Genomic DNA, 23,308 nt, shown 5'->3' with positions numbered 1-23,308 from the left:
TCCATCTTTCTGTTGCATGAGTAACTGTAGCTGTAAGTGGGCAAAAGTAGATTTTATAGGCCCACCGCCTTTCTGGAAAACACGTTTGAGTAAAAAATTAAAATAAAAAAAATAAAAAACTAAAATAAATAAAATCTTTATATTCACGTAAGCACAGGCCTACCAGAGTCAGAGTGTTTTTGAAAACAACTGGCCCTGCATACTTTCTCTGTTTCCTCCCTCTTCCTTCAGCACAATGCTATAAATCTTTAGCTAGGGGGAGAACTGGTAGAAAACATATGAAACATGCATTCCCACTCATTACCTAATTGATCGCGGATCCAAACGGATGTCGGTTTTTACGAAAAGCAATTGGCGAGCTGCGCGTTTACTCACCAAACAGCAAGAGGGGATTCAATACGCGCTCGTCCCACCTGATTTGAGAGGGCATATCGAAGCCTCGCCCCGGTAATATTAACCAAGCAAATAGCCTAAAGCATGAGCCAAATTAAAAAGTGTTATTTCCCTTCTTCCTGTGTCTAGACATTTAATCGTTTTGGTGCATATGTGCCGCATGCACACATAAACCCCTCTGACAAGATATATTTGTACAGTCATTCGCAGACACTTAAACAGGAGGCAGAATCGCACAAGTCATTTCTGCCTGTCTAACAGCATCATTAAGCATGCGGCTTTTGTTACAATCTGTCAAGTCAGTGTCACAATGGAGACCTAAACAACAACCACAACAGTCTTTAGGTTATTCTGCCTACCTGTCAAGCTTATCCTCGAAAGACCTACGAGCTCGATGTACCTCAAGGCAATGCACATTTACTGGAAAAGGTCAGTTTGTGATATGATTGAGTCTATTTAATTTTTTAGATTTGCAGATTTCTTGATTTGCAGTTGTTAGCGTCTTTCCTCTGCTCCTCTCATGATCTGCACTTCTGCTCATTTTAAAGCGCGCATCAGCCCCGAAAGCCCCTTTAAACTCAAGTACAGCAAAACTAGAAAATAAAAAGTTATCCCTAAAATGAAAATTAAGACATTTTGACGCTGTTTCAGAAAATTTTCTGAAAAACTGGAAGCTTGGAGGCTTTTGGGTTTTGCTTTCTGGTTAGACTGGCTCTTCAGTATGGGATGTTTGCGGAACTAACCACGAGGGGGCGTTCAACCTTGGGCAACACGCCCTTACGCGCATGCACGTGCACACATACACACGAAGACAAGACGTGGCCTACAGGAACTTTACCATGAACATACCTTAAGTTAAGTCTTCCAAGTAGACCAGTGAAGGCCTAAAAGGACCAAAATATCTCCTAAAACAGGGAGGACATTAATCCCAGCACAGGATTATTGTATATCAAGCATTTTCTTTCTTTCTTTCTTTCTTTTTTGTCTGTTTCACTAACCCAGACCCAAAACACAAAATGTGTTTTCATGAATCTCCATTGATTCCACGTCTCTGTTCTTTAATCCACTGAAAGTAGACCCTGTTTTCAGCATCCACGCTAATCCTCATTCATATTTCACATCTCTTTGCTGAGTATTCATCAGTTATGAGGCCTCGTGGAAAAACACGACAGACAGCAGACGAGCCTCATTCTGTTTTTAGGCTTGGATTTTTCTTAACATTAAAAAATAAAAAAAAAATAAAACACAAACAAGTAGTAGTAATATATTTAAAATTCTGACATTTAGATTTGCCACCTACACCTCAGGCCTGATTTTAGGCCACAAAACGAACAAAATGTCGAAAAGCAGGGGACCGCTGATAATACTGAAAATTCTCTGAAGTGGGACCAAGAGTGAAAAAAAATCTCCTGGCCTCGTGACGTTTAAAATAGGCCTAAATGAACCTACTTTTAAAATATGACAATATCTAATTTTACTTTCTATATAAAAAAAAAATACTACTAATAAATTCGTAATATATTGCATTGGCAGAGCAGGTTATTTTGCTATCTTAGAGGGGTCTCCAAACAAAGACTCAAAAACAAAACCTGCCATATGATACTTTACGTATTTCTGTCACTGAATCCGTTCTCCTTCTGCACCCAGTCTGTTTTTATTTACTGAGATATAGACACGAGCGCTTCTCTCCCCACAGAAGTAAATTACAGCCGTCGCTCTTGTCTCTCCGATTTGCAAATTAAATACATAAGCAATTAAAAAATCCAAACACAATCAATCATGTATACAAATTGTTGTTGCTTTAGGGTTTGAAATTTGGAGAAAACTTCAATCAGGGTAGGACGACTTTAATCCGGGGATCCAAATCCATTACCATATTTCATTACCTCTCCACTGCTGGAAATGGGAGGATGGGAGGGTGGTGGTGGTGGAGGAGGAAGAGGAGGAGAAGGATGAAGGGTTTGTAGACTTTTTTAAACGTTAGTAAGAATGTGGTGGAGTTGTGATAATCATTTGGAGGCAAATTGAACCCACTGTTGTTGTTTAGGAGTTCCCCCCTTTCACTCCTGCTCTCCCTTTTCCCTCTATCCACCAAGAAGGCTTCGGCTGTTTTGCTTTTTTACGCCCGAGCCTCAAAACGAAAAAGCAATGAAAAATTAATAGCGCATGTTAACTCCACCAGCTCGTTTATTACACGCCCGCTGACTGTAAACATAATGAGAAAGCTCCCGTATCTCTTCTTAAGTTTTCATTTGCTTATAAAATATAAAAGTCATAACTAATAAATAAAATATATGGACTGAAGAGTGAACCGTCTTGGACTTCCCGGGGTGGAACTCGACCGTGTGCCGAGCAGGTAAATCACTGAGACCGCTTGTCCCACCCACAGGCCCGATCAGATGGTCCTATTTGTAATCATTTGGCTCATTCATAATGCAAGTAAAGACCAGTCTGTCATCTGTCAGGTGGAATAGAAAGCCCTCATGGCCGTATATCAGCCTAGTTTCTCTACTATGATGGGGCACTTGAGGTCAAAGCGAAAGCAGGCTACGCCATGTGAGGTCATGGTTGTCTCCCTCCCCTCCCCTCCCTCCCTCCCTTCTCTCTCTTACATTTTCATGATCAGATACTGTACTCTGCACAGTTTAGTGAGCGTTTTGGTAACAACTTTTGTACGGTGGCGTGTCAGCTTTGACTTTGAGAAAACACAAATGCTGCAAATGAAGTTTGAATGGTCAGAGTAGTGCAGAGCAGTTCACGGGGTTTCCGGGACGCCTGCATAAAAACAGGCTGGCAGAGAATGACGCAGAAGAATACACGCAGAGAAACGATACCACTGAGTGGGTCATATTACTCTCAATACACCTGTATTTTACTGTGGACAGAAGACAGGCCAAGGGCAGCTAACATCATATACGATTGTTGAAAATGTCTTATAACACAGATAAATGCCACTTTTAAAATGTTTTATAAATAATTCACAGAAATAACAGCCACGCTAAATGGAAAGAATCGAGCCTTGCACTTTCAGAAGCTTTTACTAGATTCACGTTCTTCCCCATTGATTCTCCTTTGCACTCCAAGCACGTATCTTAAAGTGAGAGGAAACATGGAGAGGCCGTAGGTACAGGCCCCGGGCCCAGAAGACTTTACACATCAGCATGGGAGGGGCCCTCCTTTAAACTCTGATTTCCTCAGTGGCTAAAAGGCTATCATCCAATTGCTACAAATCCCATCGTTTTCACCGTTTATCAGGGGCTAGGCCCACTCCACAAAAGACTGCAGAGGAGCCCTGGCTTGTCTTACAGAGCAGTGGCATCATCTGTAGAGAAATTTTCAAAGAAGGGTGACCCCAAGATAAAAAAAAAAAAAAAAAAAAATTCTATTACAAGACAAAGTGCCATGCTCTCAAAAGTCCTCCTTGACGCAATATTGTGAAAATGAATGCGTAAAACAGCATTAACTGCAGTCTGAATCTCTATAAAAATGTTATTCAACAGCTGTCTTAAATCTGTGAGCGTACATTTCAATATTCTTACTAACAGGCAAAAGGAGGGGTCACGAAAGCAGATGTTGCTTTTCTGGAGGAAAAAAAGCTGCGTGGAGCCCGTTCAAAGAGGCTGATCACCTACCCACAGTTTCTTAATGACAAACGACGTTTTTTCAATGCAGACACAGCGGGCAGCAATATGAAATGATGTGATATCCATTGGGTGCCATAACAAGGTCGATGGCCTGATCCATTGCTGTACCAGACCCCGCTGTTTTATGAATAGGCCTATAGGAGATTAACCTGTTGAATAAAATAATGGAGACACGAAGGAAAGAGTCGAGCTCGCATCTTTTAGAGAGTTGCATTTGACTGAAACGACCAGAGACACCAACTTCTGTTTAACAAACTAGAAAAACAAATAACATCTCACATGGCCACCCTCACAAGACGCATTTTACACATACATTTGTGAGACTTGGAGATACACAGCGACCACGATCTTGCGCAAATCCACGTTGCCTTTCAGTTCTAATCACCCACCCGGTACTAAGCTAACCCCATCAGGTGACTGACCAACACGTGGAGATGACCTGAAGCACAATGCCACCCAAACCCAGCAACCTCAGCCACTTTTACTTCTCTGCCAGCAAATGACGATAATAATAATTAATACAAAATAGCAAATAAACACCAAAACATATCTTTTAAAGAAGCAAAATTATAAACCGATAGCACTCAGGAACATTTTCTATCTTTTTTTTATCTCTTTAAATGAAGCCTAAAGAATTTCTAAAAGACAGATACACGAAGACTAAAAGTTTCTGCACTTGTCCAAAAAGTCACAAACTTGAGAGAAAACATTGCAACTAAAGCACATTTTACACTTCAAAGTTAGCACAAAAGATTACGGAGTGTTTCGTTGCAGAGATCAACTCCAGAAAACTTTTTTATAGTTTTTGTAATAGTTTTAATAACTTGGAACGGCTTTAAAGCAATTTTTTTTTTCAAAGAAACGTTTGTAAAAAGCTAAACTTTAACTCGTATTTAAAGGTTTTGTCGTAAATAAAAATTAAAAAGCAAGAAAAGCACGGGTTCACTAGATAAGTAGATGAGTTCTAGCTCTTGATGAGAGCAAAAATATAGCCAGAGTGAGCCGGTGCGACCCTACCTGCTCTTCCCAGCCGCAGCGCAGGACTCTTGGGCCCCTGGTCCATGTTACTCGGTTAGAACAGGGGGAGGCGATGGAGGGAGAAAAAAGGAAAAGATCAAAAACTTTTTTCCAGCGTCTCCCTCTCCTCCTCCTCTTTCTCTCTCTCTCTCTCCCCCTCTCTCTCCCTTTCTGGGGCAGTTTTCTTCTCTCCCCCCTTTCTCTCTCTCCCCCTTTTTTTGTCCCCTACTTTTGGGGCGACTTGTAGGTTGAAATAATTCGACCCTTCCGCTCCCTATTGCACTCCCTGCAAGTGCTCAGTCAGCTGCAACTAAACGCTTTAGGTGGAAAAAAGGCTTCGGGGGGAAGCGTGAAATGATCACGCCGAGTAAAAGAGCCGCTTTCTCAATGTGCGCTCATGTCCTGTCCTTTTCCTGCACGAGCTTGCACACACAAATTCAATGAGTGTACGCGCTCACGTGCACACATTAACGTGCGCTCCGACGCACGCGCGCGGCCCTGCATACATAACACGCAACTTACAACCGCCACCCTTCCCTTCAGGGCCGCGCCCCCTCCCTCGCATCTGTTACCAAGTTCCACTTTACTAAACTTTCCCGCCCACACCCCACTCTCCCTCTCTCTCTTTCTCCCTTTCATGTTAGATTCATTTCCTCTGATACCTCTGATTCATTCCCGGTTGATTGCTATGCAGGTTGATAGGTAACATTACAGCGCCATGCGTAAAACTAGTGCGCTTTTTTTTTTCTTTCGTTTTACTTAGAAATAAGAAAACGTTGGTTCACAGGTGGATTTATGTTTAGTGTCCTTTCAGTGTCTCCCAAAAGAGTGCTCAAAGAAGTTTCTCCAACTTCTGTGCTCCTCTGCCGGTCTACACCTGTTACGCAGGATGCTCGTTACGCACGGACTCAGAGACTTTGGAGCAGGTGCAATACGTCGAGCTACAACTTCAGCTAACGTCACTGCTCTGCAGTTGGAGCGTGCAGTCTTCCCCTGCGTGCATCTCGTGAAAAGAGTTTGTTACAAAACGGATAGTTCTGGTCCTTAGTCTTGATTGTCAGACACACACCTGTAAGCGCGTTACATTTAATTTAAAAATTGATTTGCCAACTGAAAATTTCCACTCATACTGATACTCACCGCTTTCTTTGGGTTTCTTAGAGTGTCTAGTGAAACACTGACAATATAGATCTCCTGATTCAGTGTTCCTTTGTAGGCTTTTCGTGTTATTACGGTCAGGTTTTGCTGTCGCTTTTCGCCAACAAATGCACTCCGCCACCCCCGCCCCCCGCTCCCCCATAAATTATTATAAATACATTTATTACATTTATTGATACATTTGCAACTTTTAAAATCAGACTGATATTAATCATAAGGCTGTGTAAATAATCACACTTGAAGACCAAAGTACCACTTTGAAGGAGCAATTTTAAAAGAGTTTGGCAGCAGCGTTTTCAGTAAAATTTTCACCAATAAGAGGGCATGAGGTAAAGCCGGAACGAAGGGCTGTCTTATGCAGCAAACAAACGCAATTCAATTATGCTTAAAAGAGGACTGATTCCAGGCGAAAACACGTGAAAACAGTAGTACAAACGAAAGTGAATTTACTGTAAAGGACAAACACACAACAGTCGTAACTTAAGATTTCACCGCCAGTTCCTACCGATCGTGACCATAAACAGGAATTAAGATTTAAGAGCGAAATTGAAGCAGTGGGTGTGTCTCTTTACTCGGTGTCTAACTTCTTCTTGCTTTCCTCCAGACAGCTGCGGGTCTCAGGGTTCACGCGCAGCCCCGAGACAATTGAGTGAGGAACAAAGCGCGAGACAGCGACCCATTTTGCTCTACTTGTCGCCTCGCGCTGCAACACTACGACCCTGACCTTCGGCTCGCGCCCACAACATCAAAACATCAACATTAATGTTTCCCGTGTGGTGGCGAGAAAACAAAGAAGGAGGCTCTACTCTGACCTTCAGGCGGGGAAGCAGCCGCAGATAAATCAATTACAGACTTTTATGAGGAAAATATGAATTTATGCCGTGTTGGAATGGACTGTAGGCCACTTATGCGGGGAAAAGTTGGTCAACGGGATCTTTTGAACCCCCCCTTTGCACATCACACAGAGTGATTTGGTTAGTACTGCAGCCTGGTGTTGTCACTTTCCAGGCTAATGATGATTAGGCCTGCACACACTGACGTGGATTCTGTGTTTTGCCTGCAGGGGAAAGCTCTTGAATCCCCGGCAGAACTGTCTCATCCTTATCACTTCATGGACCCCCAAAAGTTGAATCTGTATGCAAGGCCACGGCTGCGGATTATTCACTACATTTCCTAAACGTGTGAGCTCGTGGAGAGAAAAATGTGCAATTATCTGCTATTGGGCTCTTTGAAGAAACCACACTATTGCATTCTGATTGGTTTTAATTTGTGTGTTTTTTCCTTAGTCTTTTCCAGAGACGCACATGAAGATAAAATGCACATTTTGCCACAATTATAATTTCAAACTACAAAACATAAAGCGGACACAGTTTGAGGGAAGGGGGGGGGCATTTTTAAATCAGATTTGACTGGTAATTAATCTTCACTGTAGTGCAGTGAAATGCAGAAACGTGTAACGATTTTTATTAATCGCTCGAGGCAGTACAATAATAATAATAATTATTATTATTATTATTATTATTATTGATGATGATGATGTTAATAACGAGCTATAAACATAAAAGAAAAAATTACTGTATACATAGTGTATATGTAAAATACATATATACATCACGCATTTTAAATATATTTATGTAACAATGTGCACATAATTATTTGGGCTGAGTTATATGTTGCCTGTATGACATATTTTACATGCAACAGTTTTTTTTTTTACATTATTTATTTATTTTGTTATTTTTTATTGTTTGTATTTCAAACATTTAGACCAGAAATAGTTTTTCTAAAATCCCTAAAATCCCATTTTTTAATAAATGAATGTATTTCTTTTTTGCAGTCTTTCATGTTTCTCTCCACTTTTTTTATTTGTTTTTTTGTTCTTTGCTTTTTGGTTGTTGTTGTTTTTTGGCCTGCAGGACGTCTTCAAAGAACTCTCCACAGTTTAGATATTAATCATCACTTGTTTGTTTTTCACCCCCGTACTAATTAATGTAATTAATATGAGGGGGGAGTAGCTGGATCGGTGACCCGAGCTCTGACCGAGCGGAACCGGAAAGAATCGCATTAAAGCGCGAGATAGAAGAACTAAAGGGACGATTAGAACAATAAGTAAACACGTAAACACAGGAGGAAACGCTCCTCGTCTCTGTGGGACTTTTGGCTTTCACCAGACCGGTTAAATTTAGTGTAAACTACACGGAAAAGACAAAGGCCTGCAGTTCTGTGGGGTTTCATTATGTCTGTGCAAAATTACACATGCATCTGTGTTATCTGTGGAAGGTCACAAGTTGTGTGTTAAAGGTCCTTCAAAATTTCACTTAGATGCAGGCTATGCAAATTAGATATCGACATGATTTACTTTTAACTATTAAAAGTGAAGGCAGGACATTTGGACAATGACAATTTAATTTGATTATGCTGTATTTAAATGGAGATCCAACTATACACAGCTTTTAATGCTATGCCTGGAGCGAATGTGAACCACTGTAATGCTGGGTTTAATTTATATTTAATAATAATAAACTTGTATATCAGGTAAAGGTGAAGCAATACACTTTACTGCATTTCCCATCAACTGTAGCAGAGAGGAAGGCATCAGAAATAGAAAGTAGAAGTACCTTAAAATGTACTCAAGTGTTCATTAAAATATTTTGTCTAACTTTAGAGTGAACTACATTTACATTTCAAAAGAAAATTCAACAAGACACACCTAAGTTTACCCGATAATGATGTTTTGTTTGCTACCTAAATGTTATTCTTCAGTCCAAAGCCTCACATTCAAATCAACACTGTATTTTTTCATATTTAAAAATGAAAGGGACAGAACTATTTAAAAGCCTACTCTGGACTTATATCTTATATACTTCTTCATTTTACAAAAAAGAAAAAAATTAAAAATTGTGGTTTTCCTGCTTTTTATATTTGTTAATCCTTCCTTAAATTCTGGAGTATTCAGTAACTTTTGTTTTTCAGCAATGTTATATGAATAAGTCTCACTCAGGGTTTCTAACTTAAAGTGTATCAGGTATGGCTTAAAAAAATACTCCCTCTGATCCACTTATGTGTTACATTTCTTTACAGTAAATCAGAGAAACCTAATACCGACAGTCCTGAAAAAAAAAACAAAAAAAAAAACTTACCTCTGGTGCTCATTGTTTTCCTAGAAATACTCAGAGCCACAGTGCTGATTGAGCTTACCTCTGTATCCCTGGGATTTAATTCAGAGTGGCACTTCACTGTGGCGACACAAGGTTCCCTTTCTGCGGCCATGGTGCCTGGGTGTTGTTGTGGCTATAGAGGCTAGAAAGGGGGCTTAAGGGCTGCAGGGCGGATTGAGAAATGGGACACATTATTTGTCCATGAAACATTATGTGACACAACATGACACCAGGCCATTTGTATGTAAAGGTAAACATTTCAGCGTGACAATTCGACAAGAGCGGACAAGGCTCCTGTCAATGTGGTTTTATACTTGCAGCTGAGAAAGAGGTGTTGTGGCATCGTGTGGTGATGAAGTGTGTATGTGGGACTTTGTGTGTGTGTGTAGAGCTTGTGTTCACAAATTTAATCCCCATAGACACAAGTCACTTGGTCTGGCCTGAGAAGGTGTTGTCAGGCTTGCTCTCTCGTTTTTTTTTCCTGTTGAAAGCATGGACAGACTGTTGATCACAGAGCTTCACAAAAACAGTTTCCTCTGGGTGTGCACACAAGCTTGTGTGTGTTTCACCTGTACTTGACATGCATTCAATATGATAAAAGATCATCGTCAGAGAATCGTAATAATGCAGGTTAGATTTTAAGCAGCAACCTAAAACACATAAACCCTAAAGCATCCCGGTGGCATTGCTCTGGATCTTGATGGCTTGTTGTCTCTTAAATTAAGAGATAGTTTAGTTGTGAGCCCTGATCAGATGCATTGTACTTTCTTGTGTCAACAGAGTGTCCAGTCACTGTGTTCAGTATTGTAAAACAACTCATTTTGAATGAATTTAGCATCATATCATGAAGTACTTTAAGTGTCAGGTTTGTCATTTCATCCATATGGCCCAGGCATAATATGAGGTGATTTGTGGCTGATCTGTGTTACAAATTCCATGTCTGAAGAGAGGTTTGGAGATCAAGCTTGCTAAACTTTGAGTAGAACTGAGAAAACAAAGAAATATTCTCTTACATGGTACAAAATTACAAGCAATACCCCAGTGACGAGTTATCATTCCCCTCTGGTTGTGCTTTATCATTTGTTCCTTCCTGCCTGTGAGCTTTGCCACTGATTAGTACATGCTCTACTTGGCATATTAACTCCAGAATCTACTGAATCTCTCTAATACACCACCAGTTTCTTATCCCACAAAGCTATTTGATGCTGCAGTGTCTCTTAGAATTAATGAGAATGTAACACCTGCGTTAATGTGACCAAAAAGATCAAACCTTGACTGAGGTGACAGATACGATAGACTGCATGCGATCCAGTGAAAAAAAACCCAGTGATGATGGGGCTTATACATTCTGTATATCCAGAATATGTGAATGACTTCAGCACTGAGGGCCCCATATGGGTGATGCACGGGAGCCATTTTTGTTCAGAAGCGCTGATCCAGGGAGAGCCTTTTTTTTTAAGGGAATTCCTTCTGCCCGGCTGCTTCGATACAGACCGGACGGTTGAATTTACATATATACAGTAACAAGAAAGCATGTGCCAACAGTAGAAAGGGAAGCAGACCTCTTTTAGAGAACTGAAACGAGCTGATGCAACCAGTTATGGATGGAGTAAACATCTGAGCAGATGCTGGACGTGTTTTTGAAACACCTTACTATTACTTCTAGATCTCCAGCTATTAGTTTCCTTTTTCAATACAAATCAGCTCCACAACTGTTTGGCTGTTATATTTAGAATTTTTTTGAAAACCTCTATAAACATAAAATGTGAATCAAGAAGGTAAATGCAGAACATTTAAATTTGGAATGGATGCCCATCGTGTTCTTTTTTGAGAGAATGAGCGCACTTCCAGATGAATCTCTTAAACCCCAGTTTAGCTTTTTGGGGCTTGTTTTTGTTTTGTTTTTTTGATTTTACAGTTTGACTTGCACAAAATATCTCTCAAAATTAAAAAGCTGGGAGAGTGTAGGGCTAAAATTGGTCATATTATTTTGAGACACCTTTACTTATCACAAGGCCAGGATTAAGTCAAGCTCACCTTCACCTGCTTTTAAAATTAGAGAGTGACATCAGCTCGACAATGAGCCACTAAAGACTTATGCTGATGTTGTTATTGAACCTGTTCTGATAAAAAATTCTTAACTTGAGGTGCACCGAATTTGTAGAAAAAAATGTGAGGTTTAATAAAAGACAGGTTCCTGTTGGAGATACTCCATTGGTGGGATTGTTGAGAATAAAATGTTTTTTGCTTTGTTAAAATATTCTGCTCTCTCTGGCCAACAGCAATATCTATCACAAACAAATTGACATGCATATTTCAAAACCAGTGACATTTTTTTGTTTTTCATTCGGACTTAAATAGTTGCCAACCATTGTCCTCACAACTGATTATTAATTGTATGCTTACTCTCGGGTAAGCATATTCCATGGTTTCTCATAATGCAGTCAGAAGCTAGAGGTCAGATTTTTGCCAGAGAAAGCAAGTGTTCCACTGCATTTTGTACAGGTTCTTCAAATCACAACTGCAGACAAAAAGAACAGAATTGGGGCTTTTTTTTGTCGTCAGAAACACACTTTAGTACAAAAATGACCATCAGCTGTAGAATATCGCCTTTACACCAGAGCGGCTGACAAGAATCCAGTTTTGATAAAACATTCCGGAGAAAGCTTTTCCACGTCGTCCGATGCCAAATGGAAAGAAGGGGCCGCTATGGAACATACAAACACCACCAAATGAGAGCAATGACATGCTTCTTTTAACTTCTTCTCTTCAATAAAGATCATTCATCAGGCAGAACCATCCCTTCTGGAATGTGTGATTGGAAATGAGGGGACTTTAAATCCCTCTCCCGGACACTCCATCCATCTTCAACACGCCACTGGTCTGGGCACCACTGGCCTGGAGATGAATCGCTGAACCAGATGCCTCCATTCAGCCGATCTCTTCTACCTTCATTTAAAATAATAACAGTAAATACCACCAAATGCGTAGAACCCAAAATCAGGCGGTCACATCACAATTTCACTGGGGCAGTCAGGCATCTCGGACCTGCATCCAATTTAGAGAGATACAGGGAGGCAGAGGAAGCAGAGGGTCCCACGCCCCCCCATATGCACCTCCTAAAAACAAAACAGATGCACGACATTAAGTATGCACCCGTGTGTATGCACAGGTGTGTGTATGTGTGTGTCAGAGGTATACATGGACTAGAAAAGGTGATAGTGTTGTGACATGAGGTATAGACTAACCTTTGGAAGGAAACAATCCAACTCTGTGATGGCCTTTCCTGTGATGACACGCATGGAGAAACCTCAGGAATCAGATGGCATTCACCCTCTGATTCCCTATCATAAGGCCATTCTCTCACCATTATTATGATGGCGACGTTTATAGCAGGATATACAGAGCTCGTAATTATTCTCATGCTATGGAGGCGAGGGAGAGGGAGATGGATGTTAATGTTACACAGCTTGCACAAGAGCCAGGATGGCATAATTTTGCTGTATTCTACGTGTCATAAATATGACTGATGGCGATACCCAGTCTGTTGAATTACATTTACATATAGATTTACATTCCCATCAACATGTAATAAAGGCACAGGCCTGAAGGTTCATACTAGTCACTCACACATTCATGCTCACACCCAGTGAACATACCTACATATTCAGAGGATTTACAGCTGATATTTGGACCTTACTGTAGATGTATACATCAAAGAAATGATGCAGTAAAAAAACATATAGGGCCCTGAGGGATGTTTTGTCTGCAGAAACAATATTTGTGGAAGTAGAGCAGTCTGGCTGACTTCAGTGTCAAGTTTGACAGTTAAAAGTTTAGCAGAGGAGGTTCGCTTTCATGAATCACAAAGAAAATCCACCTTAAGTACGCAAGACTTGAATACTAACTGTTGATGATGCAGATCTCTTACTTTGTTGACAGTTTTGGACATTTTGTCTTTGTCAGCAAAAAGCTGGAAGCAAATGAGAGGAAATGGGTAGGTTCCCCATTTGGACTTAAACCAAATGAGTATCTCCATTCCCTTGGCTGCCAGCACACTAACAAACTATTTAAACCAGTGGTTTCATATGATGATGCTTATCAGTTAAAGTAAGAGAGAAAATATTAATGAAGCCTACCTGCACAAGCAAACAACCTACAAACAACAACAACAATCTTTTTTTCTTCTATTACCTTGGGGTATCATGAGGGATAATGACCTTCAGATCTTTTGAGATAAACACATTTTCATTTCATCTTTTCTTCATTGAATCAATGTTGGAATTTTAATAAGAAAATGAATTTTTAGTTGAATTGTTCTAAAAGAAATCCAAATCAAAGAAGAATAATCTCCTTTTATATCAGAATAGGCTATCATAAGCAGGGGTGCCACTGGGGGGTGCACACTCACACACACACACACACACACACACACACACACACACACACACACACACACACACACACACTATATAAGGCAGGGAAGACTGTCTTATATTGGTAATAATGTAATAATGTTACAGAAACGCTTGAGCCAATCCCTGGACACATCACTGGTGGATCTCAGGGCCAACACAGAAAAAGACAACAGTTCACACTCTAACATGATCTAATATTTATTTGAGAATCATTAAAGCGGTGGTTGGGACTTCCAGTCAATCAATCATTCAAGACAGATTATTATGGAATTCAAAGTCTTCTTTGGTTTTCATATAAACCTTTTATTGGTGATATCAACTTTAATAGCAGGAAATTAACCAGGCATATAATTATTTTCCTTCTCTTTTCATTGCGATATTTTTGAGTAACTTATACAGCATTATAAAACAGGAAATTCTGTTTTTGGTGTGCCACCCCAATATTTTTAGTGGACCGCATATGGCCAACCCTTTGAAAACATTTTGGAGGCACCCCTAATCATAAAATGAAAACATAGATAAGGAAAAACCAAAACTAAATGTACAAGCAGGACTTGAAAAAACAGTGCATATCTGTGTCTCTATATAATTAATTATAATTCACTATAGTAATTTAGTAAAAAAAAACATTTTACGAAATATAGTTTTTAAAAATTTGCTGCTTTAAATTTTAAATGTTGTGTTTGTGAAATGCTGTATTTTATTATTTTGTCTCTGTCTCTTTTTTGTTTAGTAAGTTGCGTTTTTTCGTCGTTCTTTTTTTGCTCTAAAAACCCCCATAATTGTTCTACCTACAATACTGACACGACATAGGCTTGTCAGTTGTTAGTAATGAAAAAAAACGCCAAAAATACTTCTTTTAGGTAAAGGGGAGAAAACGAGCGAAATACGGTCTCAAATAACTATTTATAGAATAAAGGCTCTTCTTCTTGGTATCCTGTAAAAAAATTTAGCTGTGTTGGGGAAATCATGACCTTTCAGTGTCCGAGATGCACTTTGTTTCAACACTCATAACAGTAACCGTCTTCTTCGCATTCGAAGTGAAATGTTACGGTCGGCCAACTTATTTTCCTCGGACAAACCCGGAAGTTGTTTGTCTGTCTCCTGGCTGGAGGCGCAGGAAAAGCAGCTCCAGCCTCCGGTAGCAGTACCTTTCCAGTTTGTTTCCAAAGGTGAGCTCATACACACTGACATTATATATTAAGCACACACAGTGGTGGCCTTGAGTAGGGCTGCCTCAGCTCCTTGTATTTATGTTCTTTCATGTGTGTTTGAGGCTGAAACGCTCCGTTGTTTACATCCGAGCAGTTGCTCTGCTGCTTAGAAACACGTGGATGGAGTGGAGTGAGACATGCCAACCAGGGACTGCCAGTACGCTAAAATAACTTTTAAAAGCCCGTGCTTAGCGAAAAATTCCCAGCTACCTGTATTTTATGGCGTGTTACTGTTTAGTGAAGCCTCGGTACTCTGATAAACAGCTAGCATGTTCCCCAGTAAGCTAGCTCGTTAGCTTTGAGCTAGCCGGGCTTACCATTAGGCTAACTACACAGAGTACACAGTTATAAAACTGAAGTTTCTGTTTATCACTGCAGTGTAACCAGGCTGCTGGATGTCCGAGATGTCAGCCTGTCACTCTAGTCTGTTTTTGGCAACCTAACTCAAGTCAAATGACTGCGTGGATGTTATAAACTGCACATCGCAACCTTAGCATAATCACACATTCACTAAAATAAAGAAACATTTATGTATAATCAAAAGGCGACATTACACAGAGTGGCACCAGTTTTGTGCAAAAGGCGACTTCTGATGTTTGTGTGTATGTTTTAAACTTGTTTTTTTTTTCTTAAATTGTTAAATAAACTCTACTCAACAGGATTCGTGGAGGGGTTATATATAAAATAAATAAATGACCTGTTTTTAAAGTATTTTTATGACTGTGTAATTGCACCTCCATTAAAATCAATCCACTCCTTTTTGGTCACTAGATATATCTTTTGTAGAACTGTGATGTTCTACAAAACTGTGATGTTTACTGGGATACATAAATGATATCTAAAAGTTGCTTTGTCAGATTCTCATTGCATCTTCTACATTATGGCAGGGAAGTTCTGGCTTAAAATTACTTATTGTCATTCATGAAAGATATGTTTCACATAATTTTCACAACTTACAGGCCAATAAGTCATTTACAACAGGTTAAATATGGGCAATCATTTTTTGGTAGACACTAGAAATCACTTTTTGGGAGATGATCACTCTTTTGCATGGCACTGGTTAAAAAGTGAATATCTAGCAAAACATTGTCTAGTATTCAAACTGCTGACCTGTAATATGTCAGACATATCTTGCTTGAATGATATCAAGGTATTTTGCGCCAGAAGTGCCATATAAAGTTATAAGTGGCCAAAATGGACGGTATTGGTTATAATGTAGAACACAGACTATGTACAAAACGCAGAATCTTAAGGACACTTGTCTTTATTTTATTTATTACTCCCTTCAAAAATCATGCTGAAGACAGCTTATGTACCAATGTAAGAAAAAGATATCAGACATAAAACACACAGAAACATAAGAAATCACTTTTGACATAACACTCGTTCAATGTCTGGCTGATACTGATTTTTAAAGATTGCAGTGGGTGGTATGGTGGTGCAGTGTTACCTGTTGCCTCACAGCAAGAAGGTCGTAGGTTTGAATGAAGTCTGGAGCTTTTCTGTGTAGAGTTGGCATGCCTGCCTCGCAGCCTGTGACAGCTTAGTTAGTTTCCAGCCCTCTTGCAACCCTGAAGAAAATAGGATGGATCTATTCCAATGTCAGTATATCAGCTAATATGTTTTTGGATAGCATGTAGTACTGCAAAAGTGTTATATGTTATGTAGTCACCAGTCCTTAGCTGGGCAAACTACATGCGGAGACCATTTAGTTACATCAAGTTAATCCAAGCATCTTATAGGCCATTATCCTCCAACCAATACATTAATAGATTATTATTGGTTCAATAGAGTTTGTCCATTCTTTTAGTATTGTAAGTATAAGATGGCCTCCTAATTATTAAGATGATTATGTGCTTTGTTTGAAGAATTGTGCTCTGAATGATACAAGACAAGATCAGTTAAGTTGATTCAATGTTTTTTTTTGTTTTTTTGTTTTCTTGAAACATAAAATGTACTTTTCTTAACTGCTCATCCACCTCAGGTGGATCCCAGCTGTCTGGAAACCTTTCTGTCATGTCTGTAGGGACAAATGACCATTCACGCTCACGGTCACCTCTCTGGACAATTTAGAATCACCAGTTAACCTAACATTCCTGAATTTTACTTAAAGCTTCTCAGATACATGCACATTCACAATTGAGCAATATGAAGGTGTTTTCTGTTCCTATGATTAGTTAAATCTCACAGCTATGAAGTAAATTTTCAGAGTTCCCAGTTCACTTTTTTTTTTTTTTTTTTTTTTTAACCAAAGCTACAGATAAATTAAACCTTGTATTTCCTGTTTCGGTGTAAACCCATAGGGACTCATGTGTGAATATGCACAGCTGGCTAATAGAAACGTCAGTGCTTGATATTTGTTGATCTCTAAATTCATTGTGTCCTAATGCAGCATTTGTAAAACACATTTCAGCTGCATTCATAGGTCTTATCCGTGCAACAGTTATGCTAAAGTTTGTTTAAATTTTTAGATTTAGCTAAATGTCCACACTAAGAAGACGAGTACAGCTTGCTGCATTCTATTCTAACTGCGTTTTATTCTAACTGTCTGATCTATATTAAATCAGACATTTAGACTGTGAGCAGGATCATGATTAGGATTGAAACTGAAGTAACTAAATAGAATTTATTCACCTTTGCATCTTGCCTGTTGTTTTTTTCTTCACTTTTTTTTCCTGGCATGTCCAAAAGTTTTCTGTGGAAAACCCCTCTTTGGTTTTGGTGAAGCTGAGTTGCTTCACCAAAACAGATGCAATGGAGCTAACAGAGTCCAGGGGTGTTGTTCGGGTAGCATTTTAATTGAGCAGATTAGGAGGAATCACCTGTGTTGTGAGACCATGACTGTACCCAACCTTTAAGTACAGTACATTAAATTCCACTACTGTAAAACACAGTCAGTCATTTGTCGGCTCCCAGTCCCTGTGAGCTGCTGAAACTTTCAACACAACGGTCGCCCCTCACCAACCGGTAAGATTTTCTGTCCCTTTAATCCCTTGTGGCCGGCTTGTGACCGTGTAGCGTGGCGTTTATGCAGTGTGTGTGCGGCCTGGAAGCCAATCATCTCCAGCCATCATGGCACAGACACGCAGGACTGGACAGAGCAATGGGCCGGTGCCCCTTCTCTGTCCACTTTCTGCATGTGTGTGAGTGTGTGTGTTAGAAAAAGGCAGACAAGCACTGGAAAAATTAACAACACAGTGCGGTAACCAGCTAATTCAACAATTTTTTTGGTGTCACGTTAAGTGTTATTTAAAGTCGTCACCTGGCAGGTAAAAAAGTTGGATCCTGTTTGCTTGAGCCAATGAACACAGCTCTGATGGAAAAAAGTCTGCGTGTTAAAAAAATAAAGAAATAAAAAAAGTCTGAGTGCTCTTGAGCTGTGTCCGCTCAGCTTTCTTAACAAGGCCTCATGGTTTTCAGAGTAAGACAGAAGTTTCCTGTAATTGATGTTGGCCTGTTTCTCCTTCAGTTTGACAGTGCTGTGGATACACGGCAGATAACTTAAGAGAGGAAAATGACGACAGCACAATTCTGGTAATAATGTAGGGCTACTAATTAGTCTTGTGTATTGGACCTGACGTGGTTGATCAGTGTTAAATATTTGAAGGGTGAGATATAAAAATTTCATGTGCACAGATTTAAAAAAAAAAAAAAAAGAAATTCTAAACAGAATTGGATTGGTATTGATGATATCAGGCAAAATGAAAACTTAATAAGTTTGATTTTTTTTTTTTAATTTAATTTTGAATCTTTTGAAAAACATGCTCAGTTAAGGGAAAGGTTGGTTGCAGCAGAGGAGCACATCTTTTCTAAAATTAACAAATGTGCACTATTATGACACTAGTAAAACCACATTTTGCTATTTGTGCCTTCTGGTTGTGATGTTCCCGTATAAATCACCGAGCAGGTGAATGAATCCAAAGTGATGCTTTGCAAAGAGCCACGCATAAAGAGCTGCTGGTTGGTGAGCTGTTATGATTGCCTACCTAAAGCTGGTTTATGTTGGTGATGGTAGCCAGTGTTAGCAGTTTAGAAATTAATTGTTAAAAAAAGTGAAGTTTCCCACGTGTAAGAATTTCTTTTGTTTTTTACTTGCATAATAGAAAACTCTTTGATTTTTTTTTATTGTGGGTTGAGTAGATTAAGCCTTTTATTTCTTTGAGCTTTGGGAAATGTGAAAAGAATTTGATTGACTCGTCTTTACAAACTAAATAATAATAATTAGTGGTCAATAATTGTAGGCTGTTTAATTAAAAGTAAACTGGCTGTTTCTTCTTCTTTGTCCAACTATAACACAGCAGTGTATTAATAATGTATAATTTGATGCTTGATAATGAGTTAGACAATGTGATGCTATATTATGTTGATTTTGTGTGCTTTTCAGCCACTGAAGTCGCCATCTCCGCAGGTGTGTGCATGTGGTTGTGAGGATGTACAGTGTCTACCAGGACCGGGAGAGATTGGAGGATGATCTCTATCAAGAGGAAGAAGAGGACTCTGATGGGTCAGAGGCCAACAGTGAGGTGGAGTTCCACCTTTATAGCCAGCTCCACTACTCATCCAACCCTGGGGAACTAGAGGAGCAGGAGGGTGAAGAAGAGCAGAACCATGAAAGAGAGGACACCCGGCAGAATAAGGTTACAGATGGTGATAGAGGACTAGAGGAACAAACAGGCATCAAGGCTCTGACACCTACTAATGGCAGCCTGCAGCAACACCTGAAGCAGAAGAAGAAGAAAGAGAAAAAGGACAAACTGAAGAAGAAGAAGAAAAGTGACTCTAAAGGTCAGAGGTTGCCATCATCACTTTTCGAGGAGGTCATCGTGATCGACTCCGGCCCTGACGTCATCTCAATCTCTGACGATGACAGCGCTGAAGGTGATGAAGGGATCTGTGCTTTAAAGGGTCGAGGCATGCAGACTTCCACCCCATTGCAGCAGGTAGAGCAAAAAGTGAACTGCTATCCGTGTGTCACATTTAGTCTGTTAGCCAGTATTACCATGCTGATGAACTGTAGATAAAGTCATTTTAGCGTCAGTCGTCACAGTGACAGAGTAACTAGAAAGTTTGCAGAGTAGTTGTTGACACAGAAGTATTTATATTTAAGATACGTTTTTAAAAAAACGTTTTAATGCAAAAATAAAGACACTTTTTTTAAGCATTTTATTTATGGTGTTTCCAGTTCATTAAAAAAAAATCCGTCTGGCTTAGGGTAGAGTTAAACAATCTGCAAACTTGTCTCTGACATGCATAAACAAGAAAATGTGTTAAGAAGCACCTCTAAGCAGATTAAACATGCTAAGGAACAGATGCTTTACCTCTGAAACAATTCCTGTGGACACTGAAACAGCACTGAAGCTCAGCACGTCAGTTTGCAGCTGCACCCTGTAGTCTTGGACTTAATTGTTCATCCAATCTGGTTACTCCTCCAGCCATCCAAGATCAGCTGCCTTTTGCTGCCTTTGGTATTAAGTCAAACCTTAACTTAAAATCTGAGTTTGTCAGTCATAATCAAAACTGACTGAATGTTGATGACAGTATGTGTGAGTGGTAAGTCTGCCAGATGTCCGTGTGAAGAGTAAAACCATTTTTTTTACTTCAGGTTTTGACACTAATGTAACTTTGACAAACTGGGCCAGCTGGAGCCTCATACTAGCAGCAGATAAATGTTTGCATATGGTCTTGCACAGAATGGGGTCAGGGGATTAAATCCACAATTCCCAGTCACTTGAATATGAAGCTTATTACAAAAGGATGTCCAATGGCTCAAATGAGCTGTAAAAATAGATTACGCCCAGCTTGTGAACATCTAACTTTGAAGACTTTTATGAACCTCTTCTTAGACATAGCAAAAGTCACCATAAAGTTAAAGCCCTATTTTTTTGTAATTTGTGAGACAGTATCAGAAATCTGGCTTCCATCTTCATTTTTGATTTTTTTCTGTCCTTTGCAAGCTACTTCTCAGTGGTCACTGCCACCAGGCTTAATTACTGCTGTTTTCCATTTTGAGCTGTAGCATTGCTTGTGAATGACTAGGTGCTGCAGGTGTAATGCTGGCAGTGAAGTAATGATGTTTAACAAATGACAAAGCAGTTTCACAAACCATCACCTTTATTTATCGCTGCTTTGTGATTTGATCAGTTCAGTAAAGCTGCAAGGTAAAAAAATAAATAAACAAATAAAGGATTTGACATCTGATGCACATTAATTGCGTGTATAATTCATCCATGTAGGGGGGTCAGAAAAGGAAAAGGACTCCAAGTGTGCCTGTGACTGTGGAGTCCAGCAGTTCAGAATCGGATTCAGAAGAGTCAGAATCCGAATCTGAGTCCGATTCATCTGATTCGGATGGCCTGGAAAGCTGGATGATCCTCGGTCAAGGGAACCAGGTTGGCGACCACTCCATCTCACTCAACCTGGAAGGAGGGTCTCACAGCGAATCAGGTGTGTTGTGTGTCTGTCTTTTGTGACCTCATTCAATCGTGACTCCTGTTTGTACTGAGAAATACTTAGACCTACAGTGCTGTGAAAAAGTATTTGCCCCTTTCTGGATTTCTTATTTATTTGCATATTTGTCACGCTTACATGTTTCAGATCATGAAATAAATACTTTTCACAACATTGTATTTGGGCTGCACCTCTTGTGTGGCCCAGTTCATTCAGAACACTTAGTCTACCTGCACGGCCCATTGATAAGAAGCAGGCACAGTGTTAGGCTGCACTGAGAACAATCTGTGTGAATGCGTGTTTGTACGTGCATAAGCAGCATCTATGTCTGCATGTTTACGAACTTGTAAGCTTTTAGCATTCCTGGCACCGTCTGCCCAGCTGCTCGCTTCTCTGATGCATCTTTAAATATGTTTGTGTGCATTATGTATTGATATATGTGTGTGAGTCTGCGAAAGTGTGAATATTTGTGTTTATAACATATTCTGGCTCTAATCAGCATGCATGCGTACGTACACGTGGATACCAGCAGTCATAACGCTAATGCCAAAAACAAACAAACGGAGAAACGGCAACGCAGGAGGAGAGGGAGGGGAGGTTTGGGAAAGATGGGAGTAATCAAAAAATGAATAAAAATGTTCCCTGCAAATCTCTTCAGATCTACACATTATCTTAACCTGCAGCCTCAGCAACCTCTCCGGCTCCCTCCTCCTCCTCCTTCCTCCTACCTAACGCTCTCCCATCTCATTCTTTTATCCTATTTTCTCACTATTGTGCTCTCTCTCTCCCACTCTCCCTCTCACCGTTTCTTCCTCATTTGAATTTCCCTGGGCTGATGTTTCTGCAAGAGTGCTCACTGCCTCCTCTACACACAACTGGGCTAAAGGAGGGGGTCTGTAGCTGGTGGGAAGGCTTGAGGTTTGGCCTGGTTTTGGGAGGAAAGGAGGATTTTAGGTCTCTGTCTTTCTCTCCCTCTCTGTCTCTCTCGTCTGGTTTCTCTCTGTGATCTTTGGAGCTTGACCTCATGTCTGCACATGGGGGGTCATGGGTGTGGTGTGGATGGGGTCTTAAAGTGAGAGGAATCGGGGAGGGGGGGACTTTGTCAAAAAGGGGGAAATAAAGGCAAGGAAATTAAGGGATGAGCCTGAGTAGTCTTGAACTGTGCCTGAATTTTATGCAACTCACTAATTCAAACTTGGTCCTGAGTATGTTGGGCGTTTTACACCAAAAACGGGCCAAAATATAGATTTTTTTTTTTCTTAAATCTTAAGAAAAAATCCTGAAAAGCACAAAAACTAAAATTGAACTGATCCCAGGTTACCATTTTCTATTCATCCCAAAACCGATAGGGCTTATCTCGTGGTGCTGTGGGGTGCTATATGAAAACGATTAAAACACATTAGTGAGCCACACTCCTGCCACTGTAAAACATTTCCAAGTGCACCAAATGTGCCATTCTGCAGATGCATTCCCTAAGAAATACATCATTCACTTTTTTTGTGTAATTCTTTGAAACAAAAAAAAAGCTTCTTTTAGAAATAAATGGTGTTTTAAAAAAAATAAACAAAAGTTGGTAACCATTAGAGCTAAAAGACAGAAGTTTGCTTCATGCAGTTTGTTTGATGATTAAGCAAAATTCCCAAACTAGGGTCGTGTACTGCGTTTTAAAGGTTGTCACCTGTTAATTAAATTAATAATCAAATAAGATGTCTGTTGATCTCAACTGAAAATTTGTTTTTATAGCTCTTTGAAGAATTATGAAAAAAATCTTTCGTGTTATTAAATCTTTGAGAAAAAACAAATAAAAAGTCAAATGATTTAGTATGTACTAAATGTAGCCTGACTAGTAGTGGGTTTTT

General features: G+C 39.7%; 2 protein-coding genes across 4 annotated transcripts in view; one reads left to right on the top strand and one right to left on the bottom strand.

Annotated features, from left to right (window-relative positions):
- The window catches only part of pax5 (paired box 5), a 56,665-nt gene extending 51,241 nt beyond the window's left edge, over positions 1–5,424 (bottom strand). For both annotated transcript variants that reach the window (XM_039614039.1, XM_039614040.1), the window contains exon 1: positions 5,055–5,424. In XM_039614039.1, the coding sequence (XP_039469973.1) occupies positions 5,055–5,100 (46 nt within the window). In that variant the 5' untranslated portion in view covers positions 5,101–5,424. The remainder of the gene's footprint in view (positions 1–5,054) is intronic.
- A 9,411-nt stretch (positions 5,425–14,835) lies between these two features.
- Positions 14,836–23,308, top strand: part of zcchc7 (zinc finger, CCHC domain containing 7) — a 52,684-nt gene continuing 44,211 nt past the window's right edge. Inside the window, exons 1-3 of one of the 2 annotated variants that reach the window (XM_031728173.2) lie at positions 14,836–14,960; positions 19,387–19,942; positions 21,236–21,446. In XM_031728173.2, the coding sequence (XP_031584033.1) occupies positions 19,433–19,942; positions 21,236–21,446 (721 nt within the window). In that variant the 5' untranslated portion in view covers positions 14,836–14,960; positions 19,387–19,432. Of the gene's footprint in view, positions 14,961–18,514; positions 18,537–19,386; positions 19,943–21,235; positions 21,447–23,308 lie in introns of those variants that run through there. The other variant, XM_031728174.2, reaches the window with a different exon arrangement.

The sequence above is a fragment of the Oreochromis aureus genome, linkage group 6 (assembly GCF_013358895.1).
Source record: "Oreochromis aureus strain Israel breed Guangdong linkage group 6, ZZ_aureus, whole genome shotgun sequence".
Classification (NCBI taxonomy): Eukaryota; Metazoa; Chordata; class Actinopteri; order Cichliformes; family Cichlidae; genus Oreochromis; species Oreochromis aureus.
The sequence above is the reverse complement of the archived record's forward strand: the minus strand, read 5'-3'. Positions and strand labels throughout refer to the sequence as shown.